The sequence below is a fragment of the Ursus americanus genome, chromosome 31, assembly GCF_024610735.1.
Source record: "Ursus americanus isolate L20-20 chromosome 31, mUrsAme1.1.p, whole genome shotgun sequence".
Classification (NCBI taxonomy): domain Eukaryota; kingdom Metazoa; phylum Chordata; class Mammalia; order Carnivora; family Ursidae; genus Ursus; species Ursus americanus.
The window spans coordinates 14988119-15001442 of record NC_142157.1 but is presented as its reverse complement, the minus strand read 5'-3'; the positions used below and the strand labels follow the sequence as shown (position 1 = coordinate 15001442).

Genomic DNA, 13324 nt, shown 5'->3' with positions numbered 1-13324 from the left:
GGGCGAGTCGTTGAGGCCGCGCTGACGCCGGGCCTCTGGGGAGAGCTGGACCCGGTGGGGAGGAGCCTGAGGAGCAGGAAGGATTCAGGTAGGTGGAGCGGGTACCAAGGGTCACGTGCCCGATGTGCTGTTCCTCGGGGCGTGGGTGTGGCGGCGGGCGCGCAGGCCTTCACTGACGCAGGCGCAGAGACAGCAGCGCGGGGCTGGGGGCGGGTCAGGCGTAGCGAAGGCCTGGGGCCTGGGCTGTGGGCGAGCCCGGTGAGCCCCAGAGGTGTGGTACTCCGTCCTGAGGCGGCACTGGCGGCTCCTGGACGCTCCTCCCCATTTTCTTTCCTTTCTCCCGTCTTCCCAGTGTGATTTTCTTGGTGAGTGATTTGAGGAGAAAGAAAGGGAAACGGAAGAAACCGGTCCGTTCCCATTGCATGCCTTCCGCACCTCGTTCCTTCCCCTGTCCGCTACTCCGTTGTAATCTCAACTCTGCGCTCATTTTCCCCGCTGCTTCTGCCTGGGGCTGCATGGAGCTCGCTGCGCGGCCCTGCTCGCCACCTGTGGGAGTGCGCGCCCACGCACGTCCCGCGGTCCTCCCCATCCACCTGTCGCGTAGTGATCCTCCCGTCGACCCGACCTCCCTCCTCCTCCGGTTCTCTGCTCTCAGCCCTGTGTACCGCCTGGTCGGGCCCCTCCTCTTAGGTCTTTATCCACAGGCGTGTGGACTTGATGTTTGTTAAATAAGCAGCCTAACCTAGGAGAAGCCTCTTAAATGGGCCCCTGAATTTTTGTCAATTTTTATGGTGTCCCATTTTGAAAATGTCTTCTCGGGAGCGGTTTTGTTCCGTTTTCAACCGTCTGCACTAACATAAACCTATTTATGCGCGTATGGCTGCTGAAAGAAATTCATGCAGAAGCCTTTGCCATCTCGAGTCTCTAAAAGACGTTTTGGCAATATCTGGGAAAGAAGATAGTTGGTCTGAACGAACCTTACAGATGCCACTGCCCAAAGGGAATAGAGATGGTTTAAGATAAAAAACCAACACCAGTTTTGGTTATCTCACTGCCAGTGTGATCGGTGGAGAGAGAAAAACAGCATGATGTCTTCGTTAACCTTTTAGTTCCTGCTTAAAAGTCTGTGCAGAATGTGTGGGTACTTATAGGTTGGGGCTCTTAGCGAATTTCATTAGATAAGAATAAATTTAGTTTTTTCTTATCTAGTTGATCAGATTTTCATTTTTTATCCCAGGCGTTGAGCATTTTATTTCAGATGAGTGGCACGTTGGAGATGATGGTCCTGTTCTTCACATCAGACCTTCTACTTTTCAAAACTTTTTTTTTTTTTTTGGTATATACCACTTTGTCGTTTTCCTTACCCCTTTGACTATTTTATGTTTTGGGTTTGGAGGGCTATTTTGTTTGTTTTTGCTTAGCATGTATAAAGAGAAAAATTCTCTTTATACATGCTAAGATTTGAACTAAGGACTGGTAATGATGATACCATTAACCAAGTGGATAGTCATTGGCCAAAGCTTATACATTTTCTAATGAAGAAGAAACACTTTGGGATGCTTCATATTAATCAGTTCCTAAAAAAGCCAGTAAGGGCAAAGCATGATTTCTCCAATTAGTAAGTACCAACCAACCTTAACTAGTCTTGACTTTCTGGTGTTACTGAATACAGTAATTTCAGGGGTGTCAGTATATTTATTGTGGTTTTAAAAATACCAATTCATGATCTCCTCACTGTAGTATATTTCATTTACAGTCATGATGAAGTTGTTAAATCATTTAGAAAGGAACTTTTTCCTTAGATACTTGATCTATAATTCTGCTTGCCTTTTGAAAGCATGTTTACAAAGACTATAGTTCTCATTTTTATAATTCCCTCAGAATGGCAGTACTGTTCAAGGAAATGTCTATGTCCAGTACGCCTACGGGGAATTAGTATTGGTATACTGACAGGTCATTAGTTTTTTCTGTAAAGGGCTAGATAATAAATACTTTAGGCCTTTGCAGGCCAAATGGTTTTGGTCAAAACTGCTCAACTGTACTGTTGTCCCTCAAGAGCAGCCAAAGACAATACAAAACAGATGAACAAATAAATAAGCAAAGTTGTGTTCCCATGAAACTTAATTTACAAAAAGGGTGGTTATAATTTTACACAGATTTGGCCTGTGGGTTATAGTTTGCACAGACCCCTGCTGTAAATGGTTGTATGTACAAGTTAGAGTTTTTTGCTAAAGATTAATTCTAATTTACTTAGATGAACAAAATGAGCTTAGGTAGGAATATAAAAAAAGACAACTAGGAGGAAAATTAACTCTGTATAAGAGATATTCTTTATAATAATATATTTCTAAGTTATAAAATTAAAAAGGGTACTTAAAAAGTCTTTTGAATTAAATACTCATATCATTAGGAGGATATCTAACAGTTAAAGGCTAGCAACAGGAAAGGCTTAATCAGCTTTGGTACTAAGATAGGGGCAAAGACGAGTGATTAACTTGTAAATTCTACTTGATTGTAAGATCCCTTGGGTACAAGATGACTGGAGTGTGTGGTCCTTCCACCCTCTCCACCTTGCTATTTGCAGGGAAGTAATAGCTGACTGACCAAAAGGCGTGTTGAGAGGATTTTGGTCAATAGTCCAAAGTAGCACAACTTCACCTCACCCTGGTTAGTTTATGTCCTAGGAAATTTGCATTTTTTATTATGTATTGGAAAACAATTTATTGCTTTAAAAATACAGTCATTTTTAAGAATTAAAAAAAAAATAGTCTTCATAAGATGAAGGACTAGATTTAGTCATTCTTCTGAGAAATTTAGATTGTATTAATATAGGGTGACAAGCATAATCGTGGCATAAATATTTTCAGAAGTTCACTGAACCACAGCCAGTTCTCAAGAAATAATTTTTAAAGTGCTATGACTTCTGTTTTATTTTGGAATAGTATGTAACAAATATTTTAAAAGGGTGACAAATGCTAAATCATCCTGACTAAATAGGATTTGGATAATTTCCCAGAGGAACTGGAAACTAGGTGATTTTATAATGGAATTGAAAAAACTCTTCTGGACCATTTTGGGAGTAAAAATTGATAGTAGGTATGGTTTTAGTTGATTAGCAATCATATAGTGGTGTCCTTAGGAAAGCATCACTGTAAATAGGTTGCTGAAAATTAATATGAATTTCTGGTTTAAAAATGTAAGTTTATTAGCATTCATAGGAAATAATTTAAAAGTGATTTTAGAAAGTGATTTCTGTACTTTTTTCTTGAATTCATTATTCAGTTTTGATCAGCTTGCCACAGTAAAATTGTTAAATTTTGTGTCGAGATCAAAGAGTACTTGAATTATATTATACATGTGGACATTCTGTTTATGTTTTTTGAAGTTCTTGCTGTGACACTGACAGCCTTTTCATTTGTCTGTTTGAATGACAAGTGTCTATTATGTCTAAAAAGTATCCAGTGGAGTTAGTGGATCAAAAAACCCCACTCTAGGTGATCAGCAGGAAAACCTATTTAAAAAGTATTCACGTATGATGGAGTTGGGTAGATCTTCCACCCTCTGAGGAGTTAGACTAAAATGTTTTCATGAAGAACTTGGCTCTACAAAAAAATATTTAAGAACATTGATGCAGTAAAACTTGAGTACTTTATGGCCAAGAGATTTGGTCTTTAAGTACTACTTTGTTTTCTGCCTCCCGTGATTGACTTCCATTTAATTTGAAAAAGTTTTGTCCTTTGGCTGAAGAAAAACTGCCTGTTCGTGACCACTAGACTGAAATACCTATAAAGTATAAATAAATGCAAGAGCTTAATAACATGGCTTTGAATCGTAAAGGAAAATGATACACAGGTGATCCTCACTTCTCACAGGTTCCATATTTGTGAATTCTACTCACTAAAATTTTTTTATAAGCCCAAATTAATACTTGCAGAACTTGTGCATTCATTCATGGGCACACGCACAGTGGTGGAAAATTTGAGTCTCCTGATGTGCGTGCTCCAAGCTGTGGTCAAGCAAGACGATGCTCTGCCTTGCTGTTTCAGCTCAAATGCCGTAAACCAGTGTCCTCCCGCCACTCTAGTTAATGCCACACTTTTCACATTTTTGTGCCTCTAGTTGGTGATTTTGCTGCTTAAAATGCCCCCTAGATTGCTGACATGCTGCCTAGTGTTCCTAAGGTATTAAGGGTATAATGTGCCTTACAGATAAAACGTGTGTTAGATAAGCTTCATTCAGGCATAAGTTAGAGTGCTGTTGGCTGTTCAGTGATAATGAGTCAGCTACGTATATATATGTGTATAAATTATATGTTAAAAATATAAGAAATATATAAAATGACTTTAAACCCAAACACATAAAACAAGCCTATGTATTGATCAATTGGCAAAAATGTGACTTGAGGGTCACAGAAACCTAACCCTGTATTTCCCTAGGAGCAATGGGAATACGCACTGTTCACTAATTCAGTACTCGTGATGACTTTATAGAACATAATACCATGAATAATGAGAATTGAGTTTATTACCTCTGAAGTAAAGACTTAGTTTCCAGATGAAAGTTATATGCTGTGGATATTATTCTATCTTGTCTTTTGGTTTGCTTACAATGGATGTTGAAACCCTAAAATTAATTTGTGGCTAAATGTTACAAAATAAAATTAGTATGTTACTTAAAATAGAATTTATCTTCTTTATTTTTCTTTAAAAATGATAATATTTGTTACCTGTTATAGCCCTTTAACAACTGCCTTTTGCTATTTTCAGGAAGATTTTTATTGTGAAATAATATACTAAATTCAATTAAACTGTCATAATTTTCTGGTTTTAATTCATATAAAATAAAGGAAAACAGGTTAAAAAAATAAGGCGACCAACGCATAATGTTTGTGTTACGGTCTTCTACTTTTAATGGTAAGCATTGTAGCAACCAACACAAAGTGAAAAAGATCAGTTAAAAGATTGAATGTCCAGAAAAACCAACCAGCTACTCAGGTAATACAATTACTGTTAATCCAGACATCAGAAAGTTACTCATCAGGAGCTGAAAAAGAACACACACTCCTGAATAACAGGTGAATCGGGTGGTTTTAGAAAGTGTTCCCCCTCCTCCAAGGAAACTAGCTGGTGTTAAAGTACTATACTAGAATGCGGTTTGGTAAAAAGACATTTGCCAATATGATTCAAGTGTATACTTCTCTGATCCTTGGTTTATGGCAGGGAAGGAATTAGACTGTGCATAGCAAAACAGTTCTTGATTCATGTAAGTACCCATATTTTCTCTGAAGGCTTATAAACTAACCAAACCATAAAAAAAAAAAAAATACACCTAGCCTTGAGTCTAGATACTCTGATTCAATTTATATGTTTTTGGTTCATTGTCGTGGAGTGACAATAATATTCTTATATCTATGACAATATTCTTATATGCCAGCCTATGATATGTGTTTTGAATTTATTATAAACTCAAATAGCCAAGGTGTACCTGTGTGTAGCAGGCACCTTATTTGCACTTTTTACAGTAGGTATTATTACATACAAATCATGTAGTGATTCAGATGGATAAAACAACCTACAAGAGTAATTCAAACATTCATTTCATAGCTTTAGTCCACTGATTTAAATTTTTCTCCCATTACTGAACATCCAGTTAAGTAATTAAAATTTCGGGTGTCATTGTGAGAGATTTTATATTTGTTCTTATTTGGTTTTATTGCTGTCCTTCATATTGCTTGATGGAAGAAATTCCTTCAGTACTGTTTAATGAAATTTCTTTTCCATTATAAGACACAGATGTTGGGGGAAAAAACAGTATCTTAATCTTTTAATAATAGATTTGGGGAAACATGAAAAGGGTCAATTCGTTCTTTTTTGTGTACTTTAAATTTTTTCAGGTGGATATTTTAATAACAGACCAGTCTGTGTGGAATTTTATAACATTGTACGCAGTGATGATTAACTTGAAAATTTTTCTGTTATAGACTCCGTTTTTTGCAAAGATTGACTTTGCCTCAGCATCAACAAACCCTTCATCTGAGATTAATTCCTGTATGTCATATGGTTTACAAGTCAGCACATACAAGCTGAAAAGCCAAATAAGGAAATGTATTCCTTCTCTTGACAGTTCTAATTTAACTTGTAAGTTAAATTCTGTGTTAGTTTTAAAATGGTTTAAATGTTTAATTACAGAACACAGTAGCACAGATAATCAGAGTAGTAAAGGATTGAAAGTTTTCAGAACGTATTTGAACATGCCATCTGATATTTAATATGGCTTAGTTGCAGAACATGTGAACAGCCCCACTACATGTCTGAGGACTTCCTTTAGTCAATATGAATGAACACTGCAGCAGTTACTAAATTGCATGTTACGTGTGACTAAGAATTTGACTTGTCTGGCATACATTTGTGTTTTAATGCTGAGTATATTTCCAAAGACAGGGATTTGAGCAATATGGGGAATAGCAGAGCTTCTTTGGATGCCAGAATAATTATTTCCTCTCATCATTGGAAACGTTCCTGAGTTTTTTGGTTTTTTGGGTTTTGGTTTTTTTTGCTATCACTGTAGAGTCTGGAATTTGAGTGAAGTTGTCTCCACTGATAATGTTTAGAGGACAGAAACAAAAGTGACAGTTTCATGCTGTTAAGGTTATAGGTATCCAGTACTCAGTAGCCTTTGACTTTGCTGTTAATTATCAGTTTTTCTTAACTATTTACATAATTTATACCTTTCATTTTAACTTTTTTAAAAAGTTAAAAAGTAAGGGTGATTCTTTACAGCACGCATATAAAAGGCACATAAGAAAGAAAATCCCATATCTCTGCCCTATAGTTTGGAAAGTTATTTAAGCATTTTGTAAGCAAATATTCTACTTTGCTTGTGAATTTTATGAGAAATTTATGAGTAGCAAGATAGTCTGTCAGCATGTTCATATAACTGAAGTTAGAAATTAAATATAAAGAATGTTCAGCTTTTATGAATTACAAGTAAATAGCATTCCAAATAATCCTTGTTTATATAGGTTATAAGCCAAGAAACAATTTTCATTACAGGAAAAGAAATATTAATGTGATTTAGTATTTTTTTTTAAAAAAGCTTCTATGATATGGCATTTTCTGAATAAAGCGTTGCTTGTAGTTTCAAATTTTTAAAGTTTTGATTATCCAGTCTTGAGATTAAAAAGATTATTAAAGGGATAAGATATTATATATGAGAATTTGGGTTTGAATACTTCAAAAAATGTCCCATACATTTGAAAGATTTCTAAACAGTTTATGTACCGTGGACATGGTTATTTTCAGTACCACTTGGGATTTTAAGTTTGCTGAAATTAGTAACCAAATGTCTTTTTTGTTTTTATGTTTTGAAAAGGGCTAAAGCCAGTTTTTAGGTTGACTTGGGCAGAAAAGTGAAAAGAAAATGCTCCACTTTAACCGATGTCCGCATCTGAAACAAATAGCCCAGAAATGTTTTTCTAGTATACATGTTAGAACGGATAAACATGTGCAGCTGTTTCTTTCAAGAACCTTTGCACTTGCAGAATTCAGGAAGTCGTGGCGCTCAACCCACTCTCTTGTTGGAGACAAAAATATTATCCTGATGGGACCGCCTGGTGCTGGGAAAACAACAGTAGGCAGAATAATAGGTCAGAAACTAGGTTGTTGTGTCATAGATGTGGATGATGATATCCTTGAAAAAACCTGGAATATGAGTGTGTCTGAAAAATTACAGGATGTTGGTAATGAGCAATTTTTAGAAGAGGAAGGAAAAGCCGTGTTAAACTTCTCTGCATCTGGAAGTGTGATTTCCCTTACGGGGTCCAATCCCATGCATGACGCTAGCATGTGGCATCTGAAGAAAAATGGAATAATTGTATACCTGGATGTACCTCTACTAGATATAGTCAGCCGCTTAAAACTAATGAAAATCGATAGGATCGTCGGTCAGGATGCTGGAACGTCTATGAAAGACTTACTTAAGTTTAGAAGACAGTATTACAAGAAGTGGTACGATACCCGTGTTTTCTGTGAAAGTGGGGCTTCCCCAGAGGAAGTAGCTGACAAAGTGCTCAGTGCAGTCAAACGATACCAGGATGTGGACTCAGAAACGTTCGTTTCAACGAGACACATTTGGCCTAAAGACGAGGAACGGAAGGTGTCAACAAAATTCTTCAGCGAAGCAGTGATTGAGGGGTTGGCTTCTGACGGCGGACTCTTCGTTCCTGAGAAAGAGTTTCCGAAATTAAGCTGTAGGGAGTGGAAAAGCCTCGTAGGAGCAACCTACATAGAAAGGGCACAAATACTGCTGGAAAAGTGTATACATCCTGCGGATGTACCCGCTGCCAGATTGGGAGAAATGATTGAAACTGCTTATGGGGAAAACTTTGCCTGCTCAAAAATCGCCCCTGTCAGGCACCTTGCAGGCAACCAGTTCATCCTGGAGTTGTTTCACGGACCAACAGGGTCATTTAAAGATTTGTCTTTACAGCTTATGCCTCATCTTTTTGCACACTGTATTCCCCCAGGTTGCAATTATATGATACTTGTAGCTACTTCAGGAGACACGGGGAGTGCAGTCTTAAATGGTTTTGGCCGTATTAATAACAATGATAAGCAAAGAATAGCTGTGGCCACATTTTTTCCTGAGAACGGAGTAAGTGATTTTCAGAAGGCTCAGATAATTGGCAGTCAGAAAGAAAATGGATGGGCAGTGGGTGTCGAGTCAGATTTTGATTTTTGCCAGACAGCTGTAAAAGGAATTTTTAGAGATTCTGATTTTACTGGCTTTCTTATTATGGAATATGGAACAGTCTTAAGTTCAGCTAATTCCATAAACTGGGGCCGACTGCTTCCCCAAGTAGTTTATCATGCTTCTGCATATCTTGATCTTGTTAGCCAAGGATTTATTTCTTTTGGAAGCCCAGTCGATGTCTGTATTCCCACAGGAAACTTTGGTAACATTTTAGCCGCAGTGTATGCCAAAAGGATGGGAATCCCTATTCGAAAATTTATTTGCGCCTCTAATCAGAACCATGTTTTGACCGATTTTATAAAAACAGGACACTATGATCTAAGGGAAAGAAAATTAACACGAACCTTTTCACCAGCAATCGATATTCTTAAAGCTTCAAACCTGGAACGACATTTACACCTGATGGCTGATAAAGATGGAGAATTAATGACAAAATTATACAGTCAGTTAGAAGAGCAGCGTCACTTCCAGATAGAGAAGATGCTCGTTGAGAAACTTCAGCAGGATTTTGTAGCCGACTGGTGCTCCGAGGGAGAGTGTCTGGCAGCTATTCGTTCCACCTACAATACTTCAGGCTATATTCTGGATCCACACACGGCTGTTGCCAAAGCGGTCGCAGACAGAATGCAAGACAAAACTTGCCCGGTGATTGTCTCCTCTACGGCTCATTACTCCAAGTTTGCACCTGCTGTCATGCAGGCTTTAAAGATTAAAGAAATCAACCATACTTCATCAAGTCAGCTTTATTTACTGAGTTCCTACAATGCATTGCCTCCCCCGCATGAAGCTTTATTAGAGAGAACGAAACGGCAAGAGAAGATGGAGTACCACGTCTGTGCAGCTGATGTGAACGTCCTGAAGAGTCATGTGGAAAAACTAATACAAAATCAATTCATATAAAAACTTTTGGAGTCAAATATTTTTTTTTCCTGGCGATAAGCATGCAATAATAAATCCCAGATGTTGTCTGGAGTACAATAGCATTTTCATTTTTTGGTAAATATATCTACATGTAGATCTATTATCTCGGAATTTCAAATAGCCTGATCTCTATAACTGAATATTGCACATCTTCCTTGGAACCTTATAATCTGGAAGTGACGAAGGGTAGCATAGTGCATGGACCTTTGTGTTGTGCTGTGCTTTGCACTCGTGAGGAATATATCCGTTTCCAATCCCTCATCCCCACTTTTAAGTGGATCAGAATGTCTCGTAGTCAACTTGGCAATTAGAATATTTAAGCGTAGTTGTTAAGTAATACATCTGTAACAATTGCTAGTTTTCTGTTGACTGGAAAGATGATCTATCATTCAAATGGCTAACCTGTATGAAGGAGTAGTAAGTTCATCTGTTAAGGTTGGGCCAGTGTTCGTACCTCTCTTCCAAGTCCCATTTTGGACTACAACCAATTAGATGTATCCTACACCATTCAACTTAGATAAGTGCTCTGTCCTTCACTTCCCTTTGGATGGTTATAGTTAGGGTTATGTATTTTAAAAATCAAGACATGTGATTTAAATCTAGGATGTAATAGTCAACATAACTACTTAGTAGTGGATATAGAAGTAAATATCTATTTCATGAGAAAAGCTTTCCAAAATTCAGAGTATTTCAATAGTCTTAAAAGTTATAAGTAGTAGTTTTTCTGTATTATTTGGAGTCCATTCCCATATAATTCGTCTGTTGTCTCGCTCTTCGATAAACATTGTCTTTTTTGGCAACTGAAGCCACACACAATTGATAACACACATATCGAGCTTTTCTTTCTTTGTAGTAGCAATTTTAACCATGATTTACGTTTGTGAGTTTACTGGATATTTTATTTCTGAATTAAAGATTGTTACTGAAAGGATCTGTAGTGTAATGGACTGCTCTCAACCACAAGATGGCATTCCTAACATAATTTGTCTTTGCAGATAATATTCTGCTTCATTTTCTAAGAGAACCACCTCCATGAAGAAGCATACTAAAAGTTGTAAAGAAAACATTTTAATAGTTTAATGTATAGAAACAATTTGTTTAAAAAAATACTAAAAACCAAACAGTTTTGTGTTAACATTGAATGTCTGGCTTGGCTTCTACAAAGTAAGTTCTAAAACCAAAAATTGAAAACCAGAAGCAGTGACAAGAAAATAATGGAGGATTCAAAGTCCAGTTATTCATGTATTCTTATTTTTTTCTTTTTCTTTTAAGAATATCTGTTTAAGTAGATGACATATTTAAAAAATAGAACAACAAACAACTAAATAAATGTTCACTGTATGAGAATGCACTCTTTTTCTGAAAGGGGGAGCAACGGTGCCCCCCAAAAACAACAGTGATTTCTGTCCTCCACTGTAGCTAGGGACACCACACAAAAAAATGAAACCGTGTACAGCACAAAAGAGTTACTGCAAGATAGTTATGAGTAAGTAAAAAATGAGTGATACAGGTAAGTGCTGTAAGGATTAAAAGGAAAAGGAAAGGATTGCCATGGAATAGTCAGAACAGGTTTCACAGAGGACGTGGAACCTGAGGTGAGTCATGGGAAAATTTGCTAGGTGAAAAGGAAGGGGCAATATGTTCTAGACAGAGGCCAGGGAAACGCGTAAGGTGAAATGCCCAAGAGAGCACCTGCATTTATCTGGAGTCAGTTTCTCTCACTGCCCCAAGCTGTCATTTGATGCCTTCATTTCTTTTTTTTTTTTTAAGATTTTGTTTATTTATTCGACAGAGATAGAGACAGCCAGCGAGAGAGGGAACACAAGCAGGGGGAGTGGGAGAGGAAGAAGCAGGCTCATAGCGGAGGAGCCTGATGTGGGGCTCGATCCCATAACGCCGGGATCACGCCCTGAGCCGAAGGCAGACGCTTAACAGCTGTGCCACCCAGGCGCCCCAATGCCTTCATTTCTTAAAGCCAGCTCTGCCCTTCCCCTCTCAGCTAGTAACCTTGTCTCATTCAAGAGAAGCCAGCCACCATATCTGAAGTACTTCCGTTTCCCATCATCGACTGTATAAATCTGTGCCCGTCATTCTAACTTTTCCTACTACCCTCTGCCCGAATGAGTTATGCTGCTGCTCCTTTCAGAGGCGAACTTTCACTGTGTGCCTCTCCTCATCAGTCATCCCTGCTGTTTCTTCAGCCTCTCCCCTCAGATGGAACCTTTCTGTCATTCAGATGCTCTCTCTCCATATCTTAAGAGCAAAACAAAATCGCTGAAAACATTCACATTTCTTCCCATCTAATCTTTCATTCCTTTAGACTCCAGATCAGTGCTCTTCAAAAAGAGTTGTCTATACAGTCACCATTTTCTTGCCTCTCATTTTTTCCAGTGTGTCAAGTGTATGTACAGGTTAAAGAGGAGTAATAAAACAATAACCCATGTACTCACCACCTTGCTCTAAGAGTAGAATGTTACATCTTTGATAGCCACACTGTCTCCTCTTTGATTACGAGCACTTCTCTCCCGCTGAGATAACCACTATCCTAAATTTTCATCATTCTTTGTTTTTATAACTTTCCATTGCTTAGTTTTGCCTCTTTTTGAATCTTATGTAAGTGGAGTCACACTGTGTGTTTTTCCATGACTTTATAGTTTGCTCAAAAACTTTAAAATCCATCCATGCAGATGAATGGAACCACAGTTCATTAAATCTGTATTCCTATATATATAATATTCCATTGTATGAATACCACAGTCTATCCATTTACCAGTTAGTGGACATCTAGACTGTCTCATGTTTATCTCTTCTTGGATGTAGTAGGTGTACTGTTTTGTAAGATTTGTGTGGAAGACTAGTGAATATGGACTTTCAAACATTTGTGCTTCTTTCCAATAACATGTAAAAATAGGTTTCATATCTCGGCATTATTAAAAACTTGTGCTTTGTCTATGAAATGAAAAATTGTTATTAAATTTCAGGCTATCATAATTTCTAGCTTTATCTTTGAGAAAGTATTTTATAATGTCATAAATATAGCAAATTTAAGATTTTTGAGAAAAAATGAGACTTTAAAATTACTTCTTAATGGAAATCATAAACTATGTTTCCATCAAAATAGATAGTAGAAGGCCTCAGATTGTTTTGTGTGAGGTTTTCTTGGATTGTAATAACAATTCACTTTGAAAACCAATCACGGCAAATAGTTTCAATCCATTAAATAACTTACAAACCTTACATAATTCAAACCACTTAATGTTAGTTTTCTTAAAAAGGCTATTTTCATGTGAACCTCAAACCCATAAAAACATACAGGTTTTGTCCCAATCCAGGATGTTGAATAAAGTTGCATGTGAAATAGTTATTTGTGTGGGCCCTGTGTGTGCAGTCCAACCATTAAAATCATTCGTTTTATCTCTTCAAACTTAAAAAACAAATAGGCTCTTTTAAAATCAAAGTTAGCATAAGCTTCTCTGGTTCAAAAAAGTAGAGCCAAGAAGTTGCCAAGCAAAAGGGACCCGTCAGAGACAAGAAACCAAGTCAGCATAATGTCTAGCAATACTCTGATCAATTGGCAATGTTTTCACGAGAGCTCTACATCAAAAAGTTGAGTTTGCTTCCTACAGAGGGTGCATTAGTCAATTTAGCTATT

At 37.5% G+C, this 13324-nt stretch overlaps 1 protein-coding gene across 3 annotated transcripts; it reads left to right on the top strand.

Annotated features, from left to right (window-relative positions):
- THNSL1 (threonine synthase like 1) lies at nucleotides 1-10603 on the top strand. Of its 3 annotated transcripts, XM_045786845.2 has the most exons (3): nucleotides 186-365; nucleotides 5981-6137; nucleotides 7372-10603. In XM_045786845.2, exon 3 carries the CDS (start codon nucleotides 7420-7422, stop codon nucleotides 9649-9651), a length of 2232 nt encoding a protein of 743 aa, XP_045642801.1. In that variant the 5' UTR covers nucleotides 186-365; nucleotides 5981-6137; nucleotides 7372-7419; the 3' UTR covers nucleotides 9652-10603. The 3 variants fall into 3 exon arrangements, with proteins under 3 accessions (XP_045642816.1, XP_045642801.1, XP_045642809.1); XM_045786860.2 differs by lacking the exons at nucleotides 186-365; nucleotides 5981-6137 and adding an exon at nucleotides 1-88; XM_045786853.2 differs by lacking the exon at nucleotides 5981-6137.
- Nucleotides 10604-13324: the final 2721 nt, after the last annotated feature.

What these genes read in the sequence shown, in the direction of transcription:
- THNSL1 (XM_045786860.2), top strand. Translation starts at nt 7,420, where the DNA reads ATGCTCCACTTTAACCGATGTCCGCATCTGAAACAAATAGCCCAGAAA.